We start from the raw sequence: 13,971 nt of genomic DNA on the forward strand, positions 1-13,971 counted from the left end.
CACACCTCAGGCAAGCACTGTGTGGGCATCCAGAGCAGCCTGTGTTCATGGGGAGCCCAGGTGCCCTGCCGGCAGGGACTGCTCTAGCATGCTGTCTCCATGTTATGTCAGCAGCAACTTAGGACATGATTACATGTACAGCACTGTTGAGTGTCTGGTGAAGACACTCTATGCTGATGGGAGAGAGAGTTATAATAAAACCACCTTCTCTTGGTGTAACTATTAGGGATGTCAACATATAGACGACTACACAATTAACTGATAAACCTGGGCTTATCCGAGCTCCCCGTGGACAAAGGCTGTTCCAGCATCTCATGGAGCAGCCTCTGTTCATGGGGGGGGGGGAGGCGAGCACCTCACAGACGGGAGCTGCTGCTGCATACCAGCCTCTCTCCGTGTGTGCTCAGACCTATATGGACAGGGTCTGCTGTTGCCCTGTGCTGCTGCCTCTGATAGGCAGCAGTGCAGGATGGCAGGGGGCTCCCCAGCAGTGGCACACTGGCTGCTGTCCCCATCCCCGGGGACTACTGAATAATAGTGTAACAACTAAAATGTGATGTGGTTACATGACTATTCAATTACATGCTAACATTTCTAGTAACATTTGATAAGTGTATGTCTGGGGGTGACCTATGTCTTTAAAACAGTACACTTTCCTTGTTGAAACTTGTTGCTCAGGAGTGTGAGAAAATGCCTGCACTACCCTAAAAGTTTTAATGACAATTTCTCAGTATGGTTTTGTCACCAAACCCTGCCTTTTGTTGACAAATCAGTGAGAACGTACACACTACAATGCAACTTTTGTTGGGGATTGGGGGGGGGGAGGAGAAATACCCAGTTTTGGCAACAAAAAAAACTCCATCTCTGTAAGAATTGTTTGTTTTTTCCTCTCCCTTTATTGTCAACAAAAAACATCGGGGACTTTGTTGTTTGAAAGAACTGGCTTCTGCCAGTATCCCATAATGCCTGCCCTGATGGCTGTGCTCAATGTTTTACGATCTCTGCTGCCCTGCAGGTGCCCTTTCCTTTTAAAAGCTCTAGGACCGTGGTCACCAACAGGTCGATCGCGAGCTACTGGTCGATCTTGAGGCCTCGACCAGTCGCTCACGAGGCGTCCTGTCCACCCCGCCCCCATTTCCCTCCTACCCCCCAGAAGCCCCACTACTTACCTCAAGAGAAAACGGAGGTAGTGTCAGCTTCAGAAGTCCCGCAGCTTAGCTCCACTTCCAGTAATTCCAGAAGTGTACTAGCTGCTCTGCCGGCCCCCTGCACCGCACAGGAGGGGTGAGTCAGCCCCACGGGAGGTGCACAGGGGGTTTCCCAGCACGCGCGGGGGTTGGCCTTGGGGCAGGCGCGTGAGCGCGGGGCTTCCCTGCGCAGGGGGGTCGGCCCCCCTGGGCAGGTGTGCGTGCGGGGCTTTCCTGCACGGGGGGGGGATGCTGGCCCTGGGGCTGGTGTGCACGCGCGGGGCTTCCCTGCGCGAGTGGGGGGGTCGGGCCCCTGGGCAGGCGTGCACGCACGGGACTTCCCTGCGCGGGTGGGGGGGGGTCAGCCCCCTGGGCAGGCGCACGCACATGGGGCTTCCCTGCATGGGAGATTGGGGGGAAGGATTGGTCCCAGAGCAGGCGCGCGCGCGTGCAGGGTTTCCCTACACGGGGGGGGAGGGGGGAATGCTGACCCCGGGGCAGGCACCCGCTGGTTTCCCTGGGAGTGGGGGAGAATGCTGGGAGGAGGGAGATGCAGGGGACTCTCTTCCTCCACTGGCACCTCACTCCCCAGCCCCCACTCCCGAGCCACAGAACACTGTCCTCACTCCCCTGGCCCCAGCCACAGAACTCGGTCCCCATTCCTGTCCCCACTCCCCGAACTCTGTCCCCACTCTCCTGTCCCCAGCTACAGAACTTTGTCCCCATTCCCGTCCCCACTCCCTGAACTCTGTCCCCACTGGCATCCTGTCCCCTGCTGCAGAACCCTGTCCTCTGCCCCCAGCCGCAGTACTCTGTCCCCACAAAATGTATAATTATAAATGCTTCATTTTAGATTTAAATAGCATGAATAAAAAACAGACCATTTATTTCATAACTATAAACACGTGATTTTAATTGTATGTATCGCATAATTTAAAAACAAACTGTTTATCAGAGTGTGTAAGTAAGGGTTGGGGATAGCAAGTGATGGACAGGAAGAGAATAGAGAGGGCGGGGCTTCAAGGAAGGGGCGGAGCTTCAAGGCAGGGATGGGGCGGTATGTTTTCGCCTGTTCTGAGATTTAAAAAGTGATCTTGGGTGTAAAAAGGTTGGAGACCACTGCTCTAGAACCGTGGTCCCCAACGCGGTGCCCGCGGGCGCCATGGCCCCCGCCGGGGGATTTCTGGGCGCCCGCTGAAACATCTGGGCTGGCCCCGCCCCCGGCGTGCGGCACATGCATGGTGCCGGCTCCAGGCGCGGGACGCATGGGCGGCCCCTCCCCTGGGCGCGCGGCACATGCGCAGGGCCGGCCCGGGGCGCGTGGGCGGCTCCAGCCCCGGCCCCAGGGCACATGTGCGGTGCCGGCCTGGGGTGCGTGGCTCGTGGGCGGCCCCGGGCCCGCGGCCCATGCGCGGTGCTGGCCCGGGGTGTGTTGCCGGCCCCTGCCCCGGGCGCGCGGCACATGCGCAGTGCTGCCCCCGGGCGCGCAGCTCGTGTGTGGCCCTGCCTCTGGGCGCCCGGCACGTGCGTGGCCCCGCCTCTGGGCGCCCGGCAGCCACTCAACGCTGGGGACCACTGCTCTAGAAAGTATCTAACAGCTGAGTGAGAGGCTCCCTCTGGGGAACAAACAAAAGGCAACTCAGTGGACTGCTCCTGTTCAGCCCTGCTAGGAACACAGCAGCAGGCAGACTGCTAGTGCAGGGAAAGGGCTTGGAGAAACTGCTGTGCTGCTTTGACATTACTTAGTACAGAGAACTCAGAGTAATGCCTGTTGCTGCTCCCAGCAGAGGAGGAGTTTGTGGGAGCTTTCAGGGAGACTCCCAAGCAGCACAGCTCTGTGTTCCCACAACACTGCAGGGCGCTTGGCTCTGTCCACACGGGAGCCAGCAATGTGGCCATGAAACACGGACACCGGGAGGCAGCAAAACCAGTTTTAACTGTTGCATTGCAACAGCACTTGAGTCACCAAAGCTTCCCGGTGCGGCGACAGCCTGTGGCAGCCACAGCCGCTGTCCTGCCAGCAGAGCCGCTAGGCGGCGGGCTTACGGGGCTGGCAGCTGCGCGCTCGCCGGCTCTGCTGTGCGCCTGCGCAGTGCAGCCACCAGCACACCGCCCGGGTGCCAGTGGGGGCGGGGCAGAGCGGAGGGCCCCGCCCCAGGGCTTTTGGGAGGAGCCCAAGGCGGAAGCCAGGGGCACCTGTGAGTGAGGCAGTTTAGGCCGAAACACGTCACTCGGGGGTAGCCAGAGGGGTCCGGGACAGGGGTTTATGGCCGGCGTGGGAACGCGACTCAGTGACTGGCACCCGCGCGCCCTTGCCGCGCTTCCGCTGCGAGTCAGGCAGTGTCGCGGACACCTTCTTCCGGCCGCGCCGGGGTCCTCGCGCCTTTAACTGGCCGCCGCCGGGGCCCCGCCCCCCTCTTTCGCGGCTGACTCGCAGAGGCTGAGGGGGTGAGTGAGAGCTCGGGCCGCCGGGCACCTCGCGGGGCTGGGCGGGGGCAGGTCGGGGCTGCAGCCGCCACTAACCGTCCGTCTCTGTGTTTCAGCAAAACCCGGGCGGGAGCGACCCCCAACCGACCATGGCCGAGGAAGGGTGAGACCCGGGCCGGGGGGAGGGACGCGGGCGGGCCGGAGGGGGGGGGGGGGGGAAGAGGCTGTCTCCGCGCGCGCCACGTGCTAGCGCGCGGGGCTCCTATCCCGGGCCTGCGCGTCCCCGCCACGTGCTCGGCCCGCGTGGGGGGAGGGCGGAGCGGGCGGCGGCGGCATGGCCGCGTCTGGGTCTTCCGGTGCGGCCGGGGCAGGCAGCTGGGCAGCTGCAGGGCGCTGGGTCCGTGCGCACCTGGCCCCCTTCCCCGCCTGTCGCTGCCCCGGCCTTTGCAGGCAAAGTGTCCGCGGCTCGTGAGGCCGGCAGGCGGGCGAGGCGTCATGTTTCTGTGTTCAATTGTTTAGCATTACTGCTGGAGGTGTAATGGATGTTAACACCGCCCTGCAAGAAGTGCTGAAGACCGCACTCATCCACGATGGCTTAGCTCGTGGTATTCGTGAAGCTGCCAAAGCCTTGGACAAGTAGGTATTATCCTGGGACTGTTTTCTAACCAGTAAATCTGTATAGTCACGTTAATGTGTGTGTGGCATATGATTTGTGTAGGTAATGGGCCCTCCATTGGCCTTAAAAGGTTTTGCTTTGAAAGCTGATCGTATAAACAAGGAGACTAACAGCCCTTTGCTTTACTGCCCTAAGTAAAACTAGTAATCCAAGAATTAAAGGGTACAGTGCCAAGATGTTGAGTTTCCTGTATTTATCTTGTATGCTTGCATCATGTAAGGTGAACAGTTGTGGAATAGCACAGACAATGTGATTTGACTTGAGGAAATCGAGTCTTGAGTGTCCTTTGCTTGAGCCTCTATTTAAACTTCTTTGGTATGGCTCTTGCAATGGAGGGCTGATACTTTTCAAGGGATTATTGAAGATAAAATTGTTTGACTTGGAGTCCGTTAAACTAAATAGTGCACCTTTAACTTTTATCACAATCATATTGGGGATAGGTTTATTTAGATACATTTGTCTTAAGCTTTTTGGTAATGTCTGTATAATATATTGTAAAGGAAACCTTTCAAAACAGAACATGAACCTGAAACTTATTATGAATATGTTATGAGTTGGTCTCTGAACACACTCTTACTGGAAAAGTAAGAGAGAGGCATGTGAATAATTTTAGGTGTAGATAAAATGACTTTCAAAACTACAATAAAACTACAGGTTTTGAATGATGACTCTCAACAATGTCGGATACCCCTTCACTCTTTTTATGAGTGATAAAAATAGTCTGACAAACCTGTAACTTCAAGGCAATAGACAGATATAAAAAAAGTGAGAAAGGAAAAAGAAATTGTGTGCAGTCAACGACCTGAAACATGTTTTTCGGCAATATTATATTTTTTGAAGTATATCAGCAGCTCAAAAAAAACAATGTAAAATCTTATTTGGTGGGGAAGAAAAAGGTAGGAACAAAATGAGTATTCACACAGGATCATGGTGACATTCAGTAGGTGAATACTTAGAAAGTCGTGAGTGCAATGCTAAGAACCTGATTTTTAGCCTTCTTCATCTCGAGATAATGGGATGCGTGGCACTGGGATGGAACACTTGGTGTTTTGGTTATAATCAGGTATGGGTGTGGTGACTCAGACCCTTTTAATATTCATTCCATACTACTTTTTTTCCCCAAAAGAATGGTCCCGGAGACCAGAACCAAACTCATGCCCATGATCCAGGTGGCTCCTCTGTTAGATCCCATTATCTTTAAGTGGTACATTATCTTTAAGTATACTTGGATTTTCAGAAAGCCTTTGACAAGGTCCCTCACCAAAGGCTCTTGTGTAAATTACATGGCCATGGGATAAGAGGGAAGGTCCTTTCATAGATTGAGAACTGATTAAAAGACAGGAAACAAAGGGTAGGAATAAATGGTAAATTTTCAGATTGGAGAGGGGTAACTAGTAGTGTCCCGCAAGGGTCAGTCCTAGGACTAGCCCTTTTCAACTTATTCATAAATGATCTGGAGAAAGGGGTAAGCAGTGAGGTAGTAAAGTTTGCAGATGATACCAAACTGTTTAGGATAGTCAAGACAGAAGCAGACTGTGAGGGACTCCAAGAAGATCTCACCAAACTGAGTGATTGGGCAACAAAATGGCAAATGAAATTTAATGTGGATAAGTGGAAAGTAATGCACATCGGGGAAAAATAACCCCAACTATACGTACAGTATGATGGGGGCTAATTTGGCTACGACAAATCAGGAAAGATCTTGGAGTTATCGTGGACAGTTCTCTGAAAACTTACACACAGAGTGCAGCGGCGGTCAAAAAGGCAAATAGGATGCTAGGAATTATTAGGAAAGGGATAGAAAATAAGACCCAGAATATATTACTGCCCCTGTATAAAACTATGGTACGCCCACATCTTGAATACTGTGTACAGATGTGGTCTCCTCACCTCAAAAAAGATATTTTGGCCTTGGAAAGGGTTCAGAAAAGGGCAACTAAAATGATTAGGGGTTTGGAACGGGTCCCATGTGAGGAGAGGTTAAAGCGACTGGGACTTTTCAGTTTAGAAAAGAGGAGACTGAGGGGGGATATGATAGAGGACTATAAAATCATAAGTGGTGTGGAGAGGGCGGATAAAGAAAAGTTATTTATTAGTTTCCATAATAGAAGAACTAGAGGACACCAAATGAAATTAATGGGTAGCAGGTTTAAAACTAATAAAAGAAAGTTCTTCACACAGCGTGTAGTCAACCTGTGGAACTCCTTGCCAGAGGAGGCTGTGAAGGCTAGGACTATAATAGAGTTTAAAGAGAAGCTGGATAAATTCATGGAGGTTAGGTCCATAAAAGGCTATTAGCCAGGGGATAAAATGGTGTCCTTGGCCTCTGTTTGTCAGAGGCTGGAGAGGGATGGCAGGAGACAAATCGCTTGATCGTTGTCTTCGGTCCACCCTCTCTTGGGCACCCGGTGCTGGCCACTGTTGGTAGACAGGATGCTGGTCTGACCCAGTACGGTCGTTCTTATGTTATGTACTTCCCCCACTTTTATCCAACATGCATTTTTTTTATAGAATTGAAGAGATTGAACCACTACTATAATTCTAGTCTGGCTCTGATAGGGAAAAAATACATGCAGAGTTCAATCTACTGCAGTCATTTTAATTGACAAAATAAATAATATATATATATAAATATTCATTGCTTAGTTTTCCTTGCTTGAATCCTATAGTTTTCCTTGCTTGAATCCTATAAGTGCCTTCTTTAGGGTCTCTCGTATTTCCCATCTGTTCAAATATTGTGTACTGCAAAGGTCATAATTAAACTTGAGGTCTCCACCCAGCATTCCCTCTGAGTTGCTGGGACAGGTGATTAATCAGCCCCGCCCAGCCAGGGGCTCAGTACCTGTGAAGCTGTGCTGCCTCTCAGCTCAGACAGGGTTTCCCAACCTATGGGTTGGGACCCAAATACTGATCGCAATTATATTTCAAAAGGGTTGCCAGGTGTCTCCCAGGTGACTCTTAAGGAGCCATTCACACATTTTTTTCAATTGCTCTCAGTCACCATGTCTTCCTGAATTGTCAAAATGGGTCCCCACCTGGAAAAGGTTGGGAACCTCTGGCTTAAAGGTAGCACTGTCCTCACCCTGCCTTGCTGGGACATAGGTTTTTACTTGGTTTTTACTTTACAATCATAAGTGACTAGTTGACTATCCGATAAGCAAAAGCTTATCCAGTAGTTGACTAGTCGCTTCCCCCGTCCTCTGGTTTCTCTCTAGGAGGCAGTAATAGGGGAAGCTGGTGCTGGGGAGAGCCAGCTTAAAAGCCAGCTCCCCCCAGCACCATCTCTGTGGGGAGCAGTAGGGACCGGGCTTGAGCCAGGAATCAACTATTTCCAACTCACACCCAGTCTGAGACTCTGCACCTCTGCTTTTTAAATGTCTTAGGAGCCTGCTGCTTTTTAATACATTTTAAAAGCAGAAGCACAGTGGGGGAACCCAGTGCAAGCTAGGGCAGCTGCTTCCTGGCTAGCACCATGTTCCCTCCACTGCGTTCCAGCCTTTTTACATTTAAGGCTTGTACAGCAGGGGGATTAAACCAAATTTACGATTTGTACCTCTACCCTTGATTTAATAGTTTTTGATATGGTTTCCATAACTGAAGTGGATCTCTGTTAGAGATCCATGAACTCTGATGCTGATGTTGTAAATCCTTCTAAGCTTGATTCAAAACTAAGTCTCTCTTGTAAACTGAATCTGATCCAATCAATACATTGTGATAGTTTTTATATAAAATGGTTTAATGTAGGCAAATACACATTGAATACTGTATTTGAATTCATGGTTTATTGGTGTAACTAATATAAATCTTCATATTTTAGACGCCAAGCCCACCTTTGTGTTCTTGCTTCAAACTGTGACGAACCAATGTATGTAAAATTGGTTGAAGCCCTTTGTGCAGAACACCAGATCAACTTGATAAAAGTGAGTATTGACACATTAATTAAAATTTTGAGCTATCATAGATGATCTGATACAATAGTGTACTCAACTAAGGGCCCATACAGTAGTGTACTCAACTAAGGGCCCATTTCTGTTGGAGTAGCATTTTAGTGCTATGATGAACATACTAACAGTACAAAACCATGAGTATAAAATACAAGGCAAAGAAGGACAAAACAATTTTCAATAAGTAATGTCGAAGTCCAAGTAGACAGATGTATTTTGTAAATTGTAAAACTCAGTTGCTGCCACTTCTTCCTAGTAATGGGTTTTGTTAGTCTGAGGTTCTTAAGTGTAACTTCGACTCAAAATTTTTTCCTTAAAAATACGTAGAGCTGCACGATGATGATTGTTTGGCTCCCTCTACTGATATATGTGAGGAAAGCAGCCACAAACGTCACCAATCTTTCTGAGTGTAGCAATTTTGATCCTGTTCTGATTGTATCAGGGAGAGTGCGGTTCTAACATACTAATGTTTTTAACAGGTTGATGACAACAAGAAACTGGGTGAGTGGGTAGGTCTCTGCAAAATCGACAGAGAAGGAAAACCTCGCAAAGTAGTGGGCTGCAGTTGTGTGGTTGTCAAAGTAAGATGATAGTTTTTTCCATTGTTTCATCAGTTTTCTAAAAATAAACTATATTTCTGGTTTATAAGTGGAAACATATTTTTACTCTGTAAATGTAGTGCCAGTTTTCTGTTCCAAAAGTTTCCGTTATTGCAAAAAAAGCATGCATGAGTTAACACTGTTAAAGCTATTTTGTTGCTGAATGTGCACTAAAGTTAATTATAAATTAATAATCTCAGCTCACTCTAGCTTTTTAAAATTATTTTGTAACGCGTTACTGGACATTTGAATACTGGATTGATAGAAAGTAATAGTTTAGTCTTAAAACAGAAATGTAATATTACCAGTGGTCTAGTTCTAGTTTAAAAAAAATAACCAAATGCCAGTAAATTGTCTGCTTAACTTGATGATGTTCTGCAGAAACTATTAGGATGGTACTGGCAATAAGAAAGCCATGGTACGAGCCTTAAAGACTTGCTAGTCCTTAAGGTCCCTGAAAATGGCTACACGTCTTTCCTAAGGGATGCACAATGGTTACTCTGAATATTTTCATATTTCTGTCCTTGACTGTTAAGGCTTCCACACAGATTCCATGCTAACAAAACAATTAGGTATGTTTGCCTACATTTTACCATTAGGTTCCCTTAAGTCACAGGCACTCAGATGCCCTTGTTCCTACAGCTACTTGTGCCTAAGGAAGTACAACAAAGAAATAATAATATAAGCAAAGAGCTTTTGAATGCATGGAGGCATGGGAACAGTCTTCCAAAATACTCTGTGGTGGTGGGAGGGTGGAAGAATCTAGCAGTTAGTATCACAGGATACCTTTTATCCCAAATTCTTCACAGATTGAAGAAACCAAACAGAGGGAAATAGATGAGGGGTTTGCAACTCTTTAACATATTAAAGAAAACTAAATTGAATACCAAAAGGTTATGGTGGTAGTTACTGCTGATAGGTGGGTGTGTTCATGAACATATCTGTATATCAGAGTTGAAGAATAAAGATTAACTGCTGAACTTAATTAACTATCTTCTACTAAAGTTTATCCTAACATAGGTTGTAATTAAGCTACCCAGGCTAAATTAATCTGAACAAAGGTATATTAATTCCAAAAAATGTATTCATTCCATTAATTGACTATTTTGCATTCTAGGACTATGGCAAGGAATCTCAGGCCAAAGATGTCATCGAAGAATACTTCAAGTGCAAGAAATGAACAAAAAATAAAATTTGTCAAGTTGGTTTAATTTGTGACTGTTTTTGATGGGTGTCCTCTACCGTGATCCTTCAAGCTCAAAAAGTACACTTTCTTAATGCCTTCTTTCATCTTAGGTCTGAGTGGTAGTTCATCATTCATTCAACTATATCCATTTATTAAGCAAACTCTCAAGCTGTTAATTGTGGAGAGCACTGAAGTTCCTTTTTGGGGAGTTGAGAACCTATATTACAACATCCAGGGCTCGACAAATAATAGTTGAGTAGATTTCAGCCATGTGCCCCCATTCATTTGCAGCACGCGCATGCGCAGTACGGGGCTGGCGAGCAGTCAGGCCCTGACAACATCTAGGATAATTTGGCTCCCTCACTGAAACAAGTGAGGAAAGATTCCTGAATTGTTACCCAAATCATCTGAGATGCAGCAATATTTTCCCCTACCTTTTGAAAATATAACACAATTCTACACACAATTCAGGTTTGAATTTGAGATTACAGCTCCAACAAGTTTTTTATAATGGGCTGAATATAAATAAGCTTCACTCCAACCTTTGCGAGCTTTTTAGATTTTTTTTGGTTGTATTCTAATAAAGGAGTTTTGACTCCCGAGAGAACCAGAACAAGTAAGGCTCCATTATTATAATAGGTGAAAATAGTAAGTCTGATTATGGAGCCTGCTGCCTTTTAAATGCTAATAGAAATAGATATCAATCTCAAGTTGCTGAGACATCTGCAGGATTACTAGTGTAACAAATGGAATTGTGTGTATATATAAGTGGAGGGGGCGCTTTCTGTTACTGGCCCCCAAGCTTTGCCCCTTGCTTTCCCTCATAGCTTCTCCCGCCCCCCTCCCCATTCCTGAGTGTGTAGCTTTAGGGATCACTGGCAGAGCCTGGCAGTCCAATTAGTGATGTTAAATATTGGTTAATTGACTAGTCAGGTAACTTCATGAATTCTTATTAGTTGACTCTTCTGTAGTTCTGGGGGCAGGGCTGGCAGCCAGTGTGCTCCGGCCTCACTCTCGAGGAGCATTCTGCTGGAGTTTTAAAAACCAGCTCCCCTTGTGGACCGGCTGCCTGTTGCCCTGTGCTGCTGCCTCTGATCAAGGGGGGTCCTGGACCCATCACTGGCCAGACTAAAAAATTTACTGTTAGGCCCAGGGGAGGAAAATGTGTGTAGCATTAACCTATACGCTTTTGCTAATGGGTTAATCGACTACACTATTACATCCCTGGTCCCAACCTGCATTTCCCCTGCCTGCAGTGGCAGGGGAAGCAGGAGGTACTGGGCAAGTGCACTTGTTCCACTGCCCTGGGGTCCTGACCATTGATTCCTGAAGCCATGTCCTTGGGATGCCAGGGGCTGGGGAGGGAGGATAGTATTTGGTGGCTGGTAAGGAACAGTCCCTCTGCCTCCTGAGAGTCCCAAACTAGACTGTAATCGTTCTGGCTAGGGATTGCCCTAGTTTGAGACCCCAGTGTAGAAGTCTAGGCACCTGACCTGGGCTGTGGATTCCACTAAATAGATGTCTGAAACATACATTGAGTTGCAATATCTATATCTTTGTGCTTCTATTCTAAAGTGTCCACATAATCTGAGTCCTCTGTCCTGTTTTTTCTGGAGTACTTTGTATTTATGTGCTCAAACACATCCTATTAATTTCAGTAGTTACTGTATGGCTGTCTACACTGGCTCGATCTTGTGCAAAAGCGGCTGTTCTTGCGCAAAAACTTGCTGCCTGTCTACACTGGCGCGATCTTGCTCCAGAAGTATGCAAATGAGGCTAAGCGTGGAATATAGCTGAACCTCATTTGCATATCTAATGAGCCACCATTTTTGCGGGAGAGGCTCTTGCATCAGAAGGAGCTGCCCCTTGTGCAAGAAAAACCCTCTTGCGCAATGCCATTACATTTCTGATTTTTTTTCAGCTGTTTACAAAACTATTTGAGGAATACCATTATACACAAACCTAGTAATTAGGGGTATGGGTAAGCAGTGTTGGAACCTTTAGCTGTTCACAAACATTGGCTGCTCATGCTAATGGACTGATGCTCTTGTCATTCTCTGCATAGGCCTGCATTAGGATATGAGGTGCACTAGTGAATCTTACGGCTATTTGCTGACAACAAGAATGTTGAAACCCAGATATCTTAGGCTGTGTCTACACTACCAAGGCAATAAGGATTTAGCAGCCTATGCTGATGGAAGAGGAACACCACCTTCAACAAAGTTGCATACACAAATATATTGTCTGGCTAGCAGCTTATCTACACTAAGGCGAAAGTCATGTTGGTCAGGGTAGTGGGTCTTTTTCAAACTCTGCACATAGTTGTCAACCTTATCAACTGTATCTGAAATCTGAGGTTTAAAAGGAGTGTAATGTAGTCAAAGATGCTTGTGTGCCATTTTTGTGGTTTAAGGGAAGTCTGACCTGCTTCCTCTTAAGACTGTCTGTAGAACAGTTGGAAAAAATACGTAGCACTTTAAAGACTAACAAGATAGTTTATTAGGTGATGAGCTTTTGTGGGGCAGACCCACTTCTTGTTAGTTTTTAAAGTGCTATGTATTTTTTCCTTTTGTTTTAGCAAGATCAGACTAACATAGCTACCTTTCTATTACTGTAGACCAGTGGTCCCCAACCTTTTTAGGTTGTCGGGCACCAGGGGGCGTGGTCGTTTGCCCGCTGGGCGCCAGGGACCGGGGGCGCCTCCCCCCTAGCCGAGCGCCAGGGGGCGGGACCCCCATCCACGCGCCCGGGGGCGGGACCCCACCTAGCTGCGCGCCTGGGGGCGGGGCCCCCTCCAAGGCCCACGCGCCCGGGGCCGGCGCTCCCCACCCCCCCCTCCCTCTCTCCCGCTGAGTGCTGCGCGCCCGGCGCTCCCCCCCCCCCCCCGCCGCCGAGTGCCGCGCGCCCGGCGCTCCCCCCGCCAAGCGCGCTCCCCCCCAGGCGCCCGTGCGCCATGTGCCCGGGGCCAGGCCAGGCCAGCCCCGAGCACCTGGCGGGTGCATTGGAATGTCCCCGCGGGCGCCGTGTTGGGGACCACGGCTGTAGACAGTCATAGCTCTTGTCCTTTCTCTCTAGGTTCTCATGCCAGTTTTTTCTATGGAACCCCTTACCTCAGTTTTCCTGCAATTTTGCCTGCTCTCTTGATCTGTGTCTTGTTCTCGCAGGCTATGTCTAGACTACCCACGATTTCTGAAAAGATATGCAAATTAGGCATGAATTTGTACCTCTTCAGATCCCTTTTTTGGGAGTTTTTTCTGGAAAAATAAAAGCAATGTAGATGGGGGGGGGGGGGAGTTTGCGCAAAAACCCTCTTTTTTTGAAAGTACCCTGTAAACCTCATTTTTTGAGGAATAAGGGTTCTGTCGAAAAGGGGGGGGGGGTTTGTGTAAAAACCCCTGTCTAGACTTTTTTTCTAAAAAAAAACTTCCAAAAAAGGGATTGGAAGAAGATATGCAAATATATGCCTAATTTGCATATCTTTTGGAAGCTGCAGGTAGTCTAGATGTGCTGTCAGGGTACATCTACGCTACAGAAGATCAAAGCTGCTTCTGTCAATCTTCCAGGGTTCGAATTAATGGTCTAGTTAAGAGCTAATTCGAAGTGCGAGGAGCATGGCACTCGATGCTGGTAACCCTGCTTTAATGAGTAAGGGAAACTTCCTTGGACTTTTTGCAGCATAGACAGTGCCAAGAGCCGAATTAAGCTACTTTGACTTCAGCTATGCAGTTAACGTAGCTGCAGCTGTGCATTTTAATTAGATTTTGTCCCGTAGTGTAGACATACCCTGAGTTTTCAGAAGTAGAAACGTATTTTCATGAAAATCTAGAGTTCAACAAACTCCACATGGAGGCCATAAATATAGTTGAAGCAAAATGCAGGACTATGTAGCACTTTAAAGACTAACAAGATGGTTTATTAGATGATGCAGATAGTCCTGCATTTTGCTTCAGCT

General features: G+C 47.9%; 1 protein-coding gene and 3 non-coding genes across 4 annotated transcripts; all 4 read left to right on the plus strand.

Moving 5' to 3' along the window:
- Positions 1–3,499: 3,499 nt before the first annotated feature.
- RPS12 (ribosomal protein S12) lies at positions 3,500–10,044 on the plus strand. Its single transcript, XM_075924196.1, has 6 exons — positions 3,500–3,635; positions 3,731–3,777; positions 4,134–4,250; positions 8,108–8,210; positions 8,714–8,815; positions 9,951–10,044. The coding sequence occupies exons 2-6, from the start codon at positions 3,764–3,766 to the stop codon at positions 10,011–10,013; spliced, it is 399 nt and encodes a 132-aa protein (XP_075780311.1). The 5' UTR covers positions 3,500–3,635; positions 3,731–3,763; the 3' UTR covers positions 10,014–10,044.
- On the plus strand, positions 4,945–5,020 carry LOC112543582 (small nucleolar RNA SNORD101). Its single transcript, XR_003086812.1, has one exon. It is a non-coding gene; the product is annotated as a small nucleolar RNA SNORD101 (small nucleolar RNA).
- Positions 8,563–8,648, plus strand: LOC112543584 (small nucleolar RNA SNORD100). Its single transcript, XR_003086814.1, has one exon. It is a non-coding gene; the product is annotated as a small nucleolar RNA SNORD100 (small nucleolar RNA).
- Positions 9,174–9,305, plus strand: LOC112543583 (small nucleolar RNA SNORA33). The gene has a single exon (XR_003086813.2). It is a non-coding gene; the product is annotated as a small nucleolar RNA SNORA33 (small nucleolar RNA).
- Positions 10,045–13,971: the final 3,927 nt, after the last annotated feature.

Source organism: Pelodiscus sinensis, chromosome 3, assembly GCF_049634645.1.
Source record: "Pelodiscus sinensis isolate JC-2024 chromosome 3, ASM4963464v1, whole genome shotgun sequence".
Lineage (NCBI taxonomy): Eukaryota > Metazoa > Chordata > Testudines > Trionychidae > Pelodiscus > Pelodiscus sinensis.